Source organism: Lonchura striata, chromosome 2, assembly GCF_050655825.1.
Source record: "Lonchura striata isolate lonStrDom1 chromosome 2, ASM5065582v1, whole genome shotgun sequence".
Classification (NCBI taxonomy): Eukaryota; Metazoa; Chordata; class Aves; order Passeriformes; family Estrildidae; genus Lonchura; species Lonchura striata.
Window position 1 is genome coordinate 21302384 of NC_140704.1, and position 8943 is coordinate 21311326.

The window sequence follows — 8943 nt, forward strand, 5'->3', positions numbered from 1 at the left end:
CATCATCAATTGCAAAGTGGAATTTTTCGCTGTCTATTGTGGGCATGAATTGAAGTACAAGCAATTCCATTTAAACCTAGAAAGAAACATTTTGGCTGTGATGATGATCAGACACTGGAAGTAGTTGCCCAGAAAGGTTGTGGAGTCTCCATCCATGGAGATACTCAAAACTGAATTGAGTATAGCTGTGGACAGCCTTCCCTAATTGACCATGATTTGACCAAGTGTTTGAACTAGGATCCAGAAGTGCCTTCTTCCTTCAGTTAGTCTGACTAAAGGATAATTACTGGCTTCTTGTTTAGAAAACGTATAAACTGTGTTGTTTACACTCAATCTCTCAGTGACACTGTCTTTTGTTTGTTCCAGTTTAGATGATATCCTAGTTGGTGCCCCTCTTTTTATGGAACGAGAATTTGAGAGCAAGCCTAAAGAAGTTGGGCAAGTTTATCTGTACCTACAAGAAAGTGCATTCCTCTTCCAAGATGCACAAATTCTGACAGGTGCTGAAGTGTTTGGTAGATTTGGCAGTGCAATCACACACCTTGGAGATCTCAATCAAGATGGATATAATGGTAATCTGTATGCAATGTTGTATATCTCTAACACTGAAATTACAAATGCCTAAGCAGCAAATATTGTGTCTGTGCTGTACTGGAAAAGGATTCGTGACATATTTGAAATTCATCAGAATTCACCCTAATGCTAATGAAACCGATATTGAGACCCAAATCATGAAAAACTGACCGATAAGAGGTCAGTCATATTGACTAGAGTGTGATTTTTTTACTAAGTATTAGTATGTGTTTTTGAATAAAAATACCTTTTGTTAACTATAATAAAATTTAGGTACTTAGTTAAGGTGTTTCATTTTTTTGAAAGCAGAGTTTTTCTCTCCTCAAATGCTTGGAAAATTTTGGTAATTCAATGAGGCTCAGTACATGGTGCATTTTGTCAACAATGAAATAATTGGCAAGTACAGAAGTACTGTTTTGGAGTCAGCCTTCCACTGGTACTTAAGTACTAAGAAAACCAGGTACATAAATGGGTTCTTTCAAATGCTTATAGCACATACACACAACAAAATGTTCATGTAAGTTAACTGGCAGCCTACATTTAAGCAAACATAACAACTAAACTAACTGCTTGATTACCTGAGAAAGCTGGGATACCTTGAGCACCTAGAGTTATCCTCCTAGACATGATCAGTAGCATTTTGGTTTTCCCTGCATGCATTTCCTTACTTATTATTTCCAGGATGTTAGCGATCTTCAAAGCAGGTATCTCTGCATCTAAAACACCAACAAGTTTTTTCCTGGAAGGGCTGTTTTGCACAGTAGCTTTTAGAACAGCTGTCCCACTAAGGAAAAATTAATGAACTAAGGAAAAATTAATTACTGCAAGAGCTGTAGCCACTAGATTCTAGGCCAATGTCCTCATTGTGTGGCTGCTATGCAAGGGATCATTCATGTCAGGAGTCATAGAATTGCACTGGGGTTCAGAGTGTACAAAATATGAGTACAATCCTGTGGGTAGAAGCCATTGGACTGTGACTGCTGAGAGTCTCCTCGCTGAGTTATCCTGGAATCCCACTGTGGAGTTCAGCACAGCTGAACCTCATGGTGGAGAATTCCTGTTTTCTGCCTGGGAGCAATAGCAGATACCCTCAGCTACTCTAAGCAGGCAGTGATGGTCTCCCTTCTCTCCAGAATTCAGTTGAGGTAGGCAGAAGACATGTCTGCTTTTCTTTGTCACTGTAAAAAGACTAAGAAGACTCTAAAGCCAGAGTCTTCTGCTTCGTAACTGAATATGCCAGTCATATAGCTTTGGTGCACTTCTGCCTTTAGAGTGAAGCTACAGAATCCAGGTGCTCAATTCAAGTTTAGTAAAGAAGTCCAGCATTAGCTCCTAGATGAGAACCCAAAAATGAGAGCTATAGATATATATCCTCTACCATTTCCTATTGGCTAGCTCAGCTAGAACAGCTGTTGGATCTCAATTTAGACAATATTGTCTCCACATCCCATGCACAGAAACAAAGAAAAGCACTGTGAATTCTGCTTTTTGGATATGGCACCTCATTTTTAAGGATTGAACTGTTTAATTCTGTAGTGCCTAAGACCTCCTGCAAAATTCCTGACTCGGTATTATTCCTATTTCTCAATAAAATGATGAATTGGTATAGATGAAAACATGATATTCTAATGATCTCTTTTGCATTCTAAAGCATTGAATGTTTGAGGGGGTGAAATTTTTTGTCTATGTAGGATATGTTATCTGGAAAAAGAAAATTAGTTTTATCTAACAGCTGCTCCTTATTAAAAGGTGATAGGGGAAATCAAAGAAAATTTGTACCTGTTTAAGAAACACTAAAGTAGAAGCAGGCATTCATTAGATCTTGCTTTATTAAAGCTAATTAACTGCCCTGAAAATATGTACAGGAATCCAATGTGGACTGGCTATTAAGTATAATTAAATAACCTCTTCATAGGGTTATTTTATAAGCTTTTTTCATGAAAGTTTGACCCAGAAGAAACACTGCTAACATTTTGTATATTTGCCTTTAAACTAGAATGCATACAGAAGTACAAAATGATGAAGTTCTTGCGTGTTTGTAGCAGAAGCAATTTGAGTCTATTTTCATGCAGGGAGTTAATTTTTAATTCTGTCCATTCTTTTTATCCTATTTTTTATTTGTTGTTGGTTTTTTCTGCATTGCAGACATTGCTATTGGTGCACCATTTGCAGGAGAAGACAGGAGAGGGAAAGTGCTCATTTACAATGGATACAGTAATGGGTTAAACCCTAACCCTTCCCAGGTTCTCAGTGGAGCCTGGGCCTCACAGTCCATGCCTTCGGGATTTGGCTTCACTCTAAGAGGAGACTCAGATGTAGACAAGAATGATCACCCAGGTAAGATTTTTGCATTAGAAAGGGAATTTCATACTCTGGTAAATGCATCATGCCTAAACTGCTCCTTTTGGAAGGCAGAGGTCAGAATAAAGGATAGACATTTCTGGACAGTTCTAGTTTGCTTTCCTGAGAGTTAAAAACAGACAAAACAAATACTCCCTTTCCTGTCAAAAGACATGATCAGAAAGTCAAGAAAGGGCTTAAATAGTTGTATTAACATAAAACATGTGAAGTTTACAATGAAACCCTTAACCCTTTTCCCCCACTTCCAAAAATTGAATGGTCTCAGCTTATTGAACTTGTAAGGTCTCCTTCATTCTGGCATTCTTTCTTAATTAAAAACACGTTGCATTGCAGAAGAAGGGATTGGTTTGGTTGTGTTTTTAAGTTGTTTTTTGCTGACCAAAGAGCCATTTAGCTATATATAGTTAATGGCTTTGATTGCATTACAAAACAGCAGAGAGAATGTAAATTGCTTAAAGCAGCTATTTTATTTGGGCTTTCCCATCCCTTTTATGTTTTCATTTTGCTGTATGGACTATTCCTTTTTAGGTTAACTTTGATTCTTCCTAATGAGTTTACCTGACATGTATTCACATTTATCAAGTTTGTAACATTAATTTTTTCAGGGAAGCATTTGTTTTTTAAAGAAAATTTTTCCTACCATGTAAGTAGTCTGAATGTAAGTGTGCTTGCATTTACTCTCTCTCTCATCTGGAAACAAATCTGTTCTGTTTCTTTTCATCACAATTCAGAGATCTTAGTAAGGATGTGTAGTAAAACATCGTATTTTCTTACTGTGAAAGTTTCATCCACAGTAAAGTCCTAACAGTCCATCCTTCCCTGACTTACTATGAAATCACTCTTGTTACCCTGGGTTATTTCAAGGCTAGAGTTCTTGAAAGTTATGCTATTTCAAAAGTGAGAACTGTAATTTTTCAAAGGGACAAAAATAAGATCTTTTACCTTTCTGAGATGGATTGTAAAAACCTTGAAAGAAGTATCTTTCCAAAAGCAGAAGGCAATTTCTGGAAAGGGGTGTTTACAATAGAAATTACACTTTTACAGACTTAAAAGCTGACTGCAAAGTAATAAAGTGAGGCTATCATGAGACTAAAGTAAGATCTTTAGCATTTGAGAGAAGAAAGGGCTTTTAAACACTACTCTGACTTTTTGTTTGCATATTGTTGATGTTGCTATTAATAGTCTTTCATTGTCCATGACTAATGAGGTTCTCTTGGACAACAGAGCACTTTATTAAAGTTTCAGCATTTAAACATTTCCTAAAGCACCCACGAGGCCCCCCATCAAAACCAAAGGAAACAGGATATTGCATTCCTGGCATTTCTAAGATTGAAAAGATAGAGGGAATGGAGAGATTGTTTGACTCACATAGAGAAGAAAGAGCAGAAGTCTCACTGCTATATTAGCATACTTTTATGTGGAGCATCTTTTAAGCTAATTTGTGGAAAATTTGGGTGATGAGTCTTGATCTTTCTAAATGTGCACTGAGGAATTGTAGTATAATTGTGTGTTCTCTGTCTGTCATTGTGGCCTCCACTTTGCATCCTACTCACAGAATTTTGTTATCAGCTCACTATGTGTTAGATCATATGATTTTAAGACAGGAATTACCTAATTAAAAAATGAAAACAAACAAAAGAAACACCACCCTGCATTTACTGTAACTAGCTTTCCCCTAGATGAGCAGTCCACAGCACTGGTGAAAATCTCTCAGAAAATGAGAAGAAAAACCTCTTACTACCAGTCAACCACCACTTCCTTAATTCATGAAGATTTGGAGCACCAAAACAAAGCTGTAAAAATAGTGCAAACATGGCACAATGCTAGCACAAAAACAGAGTGCCTTCCTATGGGAAAAAGGGAAAAAAAATAAAGGAAATAATATAGGGAAATGCAAGCCTAGGACAAACACACCAGGCAATGAAGTAAGTAATCCTGCTAGTGTCAAAGAGCTTTTCTTCTTCACCTCCTGACGGAAACGCCTAAGGGCAACCCTTGTAAAAGGAGGAAACAAGGTACTGAAGTTGGAAGGATTAGGAAGGAAGTTTTATTTTAGAGAAATGGAATCTGGCTGACTGTAGGTCTAGAAAATTAGCCTTTAATTCCATGCTTCCCAAACTGCTGTTTGTGCCTGTGATTCAAAGAAGGTTGTGAAAGATTAGGGGGAAAAAACACACACAAAAAAAAAATTTAAGCTTTCTAGCGTGTATATGCTAAAAGTAACCATTTTCTAAAAAGAAAAATGTAATAAAATCAGATTATTCTGACTTAACACTCTCAGAAGTTCTGTTGTCAGAAGTTCCAGACTGGGAGATGAGAGACAACTGTAATGTCTGGCTGCAGGTATAAACATATATTGCCACTGTCCAAGGTAAGATTCTCCAAGCATGTAGCTCTTCCATGGCTAGAGTTCAATTGTTCAAGACTGACCTGTATAGCTATAGCTATTTTTGTATAATTTACTCAAGCACTTATGCCTGACGTTGTTCATGAGGCAGGCATATCCATGCTAGGAAATGGGAATGTGAGACTTGGGAGTTACTCTGCCATTTCATTTCTAATGCACTGTATGGATTTTTCAGAACTTTTAGAAGAGCTTTAGAAGTTCAGGCCTTCTTTAAATCTGAAGGTAAAGTTTTTGGGAGCAGGTCACTGACCTAGAGGGCAGAAGATACCACCTGTTCATATGGTTTCTTATCACACACCACTGAGCTTCATCCTAGGATCGCTGTACTGACCCCAGCAATCAGTGCTCTTTGATCACAAGTCGAGTAACACAGTTACTAAAAAGTGAGGGTGACTCACAATCAAATTTTTATGCCATTGGAAGAAGGTTAAATCCTCTCTTGGCTGGGAGTTCAATTCAGACTGATGTCTATGTATTAGCCTTCTAGAGAAGAGAGGCCATTTGGTACAGGGAGTAAAATCTTCCTCCCTTCATCCAAATGCCAGTATAAGCTCAGGAACAGAGAAGGAAAATAGGGAGCAGATGAAAACTCCCTAGTACACAGAGCTCTTCAAATTCCTCAGCTCTCCTGTGGATTGAATGATTTCTCTTTTCTCCTCCTGCAACTCCTGGCCACCAAAGGGAGTCTCCTCCCTGCCCCCCTACTCCCCTCCCCCCTTTCTGGTCTTCTTTAGGAAAGACAGAGAAAGGGAGTCTCTTGTCTCCCATGCATGACCCCAGTTGTATAATAAATTTGGGAGAAAACTGATCACAGGCAGGTTTAATGGTGGAGTAGCAGAACAGGCAAGGAAGAACATAATACAGCCATATTGTCAGAGATTAAAGATCTGTCTAGCACCATAGCATGTTACCAACAGTGGCCAGCAATAGATATCCTGGGAATTGTACCTGTTGTTGTGGTATTTCCCAGAATATCCACCCAGCATTAACCAACCAGAATATCAAGGTGGCCCTGAGTCAGAGATGGCACCTCCAAAATTAGTATTACTTGACAGGCTTCTCTTCCATGAATTTGACCAATCAGCTGTAGAACTCAGGCAGACTTTTGGCATGTGCAGCATTTGTCAAGGGACCTCACAGCCCAGCTGAATGTTCTGTGAAGAAGTAATTCTTACTGTGTCCCATTCAAGTCTTGAACATTCCACTGAACAGTTTCTAGAAAAGACAGTGAATAATTCTGCAGTCCAGTTATGTTACAGACTTCTGACATACTTCCTTTATCAGCCATGTGTTTTAGCAATCCTGTGGAAGGAATTCTAATATATTTAATTGTTCCTTGTGCAGTGGAGAATGGCACGCCAGTTCTGTTGTTGTGCCAAATGATTGTTCAGTCTTGCTACCACAGCTGCCTCTTTTCCTCTTCTTCATACATTTTTGTGTGAAGAGCAGTTAGTAGTTTATGACTTGTGTATGGGTGAAGTATTGCTTCTGATATAGATTTTACCATTGACCTGGCTTTCATACTTAACCAACTTCAAAAAAGGAGCTGTATCTTCTCTACTGAGAAGAAAATCAGAATTAGTACTTGGAAAAACAATAATCCCAAATATTTTTATTGCTATCAGTAATTGTGTTTGTACAAGAAAATAAGTGGACCAGGGAATGTGGTCAGGGTTTGAGGCTACATGGCACAGCACAGCTCACTATCATCAGATGAAACCACTGAAACAGGATGGCAGTACCCATATTGCCTTTTGTTAAAGGTCTTTGGCCCAGGCAATTCCCCAGACCTCTCTCAGCTGCTATCTGGGGGAGTACTAACTTGCACACACCAAAATCACAGCTAATCTGTACTAACTACACAAAAATATGGACAGTACTTACACTCAAGTGCTCAAGCTCATGCCCTGCCTTTATTGCACAAGCACAGGGTACAGACAGCTGAATAACTAACTAGTCAACATCTTACCTAAAAATGGAACTTTCTCTGGTAGGGTCAGCATGCAGACAGAACTGCTTTTCCTTCTTGCTAGCAGTTCTGTCAGTGTTGTGACTATCTGTCTTCAGCTGTCCTGGCCCAGATGTTGTCACTGTAACAGTAACAGACCTCTCAGCATTGTGAATATACAGAGATTTTTTTCAACAAGGAAGACTGAATTTTGTTACTAAGTACAACCTTTGGTTTACATCTCTGCAGCTTTCCAGGAGGGAATTCTGTAAATTGTGTTATACTTACAGATGCTCCAGATGTTATATGTACTGTTCCTTTATCAGCACAGACAGGGATGATAATATGGAAGTCTCTGCTTTGCAGACTTGGAGGGAGTGGGAAACTTTCAACCCTGGGAAGCAGCAGAGGCAGAAAACTGCTGATCATCCTAACAGCTGTGTCACTCATGCAGCTGCCCTCTCTGCTTGTGTTCATCATCTTCTGCCCCAAACAGAGGGCTCCTCCTCACCTAGCTGGATTGCACTGCCAAGCAGTGGTGATGGTGGTAGTTAATGGAGGGATGCTCCTTTCTCTCTAGTCACGTAAGAAGCAGAATCTAATTAAACTTTATAGTCCGATAAGATTAGTATAAGGAAGCAGGTTAAGCATATCAGTCAGGTAGATTGTGCCAAGCCATAATGTGCAGCTTTCCCAGTCTTCTAAGCATGACACTGACAGGCTTAATACCATACTTACCTGAAATATTCAGAATCTTTCCAGTACACAACATGTACCCAGTATTTGAAGGAAAAGACCAGTTAATCATCCTGAGGTACATCTACACCAGTAAATGAAATATTCTGTCTTTGGTTCTGAACTATCACTGAACACTCCTTGTGCACACTATTAAACTCACTTTTTTGCCAAAACAGGGTCACTGCATGCTCGTTTTGGAGTCTAATAATTGGCATGGGCAAACTGTGTTAGGGCTATTTTAATGATACCACTGCATACAGTAGACATACAGCATACAGGCACATTCTCTGCCACTGTTTTACTAGCGGTGACATAAGTGTAACATCTTTCAGCAGATGATCCATTTCACTGTTTTCTGACAACTCATGTTCTAAGGTCATATTCAAAAGAGAAGATCTGATCTCACTTCTGCAATAGTAAACACTGGTTTAATGTCATTATTCTGGATTGACAGTCATAAAAAAAGGTAAATGGGATTAAAGAAATAAGGGAGGTCATGAGACTGAAAAAATGTAAAAGATGGGCTTTTCCCATCACTTTAAGTGTCAATACAGTGGTAGCTGGAATTTTATGCAAGATTCTGTGCCAAGGTAAGGACATGGCAAAGCAGCATTGTGCTGTGTCTGAGGCAATCTTAGTGAGGGCTGTAACACAGTTTATATGATCATGGGATTCTCTGTAACAGCAGCTCTACAAGGTTTGCATGAAGATATTCTGAAATACCTGCCTCAGCACAATCTTCCTGCCTGTCTTCTGTGCTGGGACATCTGGGATGCATAATAACATCTTTCAAGGCAGCTTCCACTGTCCTATAAATCTGGGGCTTTTAGGGCCCCTTTGCTCCATCCTAAGCTTTATGTGTGTTATCAAGGCCTGGAGCAGGGAATGAAGCAAAGGCATGCATTTTGAGTTATAG

General features: G+C 39.0%; 1 protein-coding gene across 1 annotated transcript in view; it reads left to right on the forward strand.

Moving 5' to 3' along the window:
* The window catches only part of ITGA8 (integrin subunit alpha 8), a 111710-nt gene that overhangs the window by 26362 nt on the left and 76405 nt on the right, over window positions 1–8943 (forward strand). Inside the window, exons 12-13 of the mRNA XM_031503826.3 lie at window positions 367–572; window positions 2719–2910. Coding sequence (XP_031359686.2) covers window positions 367–572; window positions 2719–2910 — 398 coding nt within the window. The remainder of the gene's footprint in view (window positions 1–366; window positions 573–2718; window positions 2911–8943) is intronic.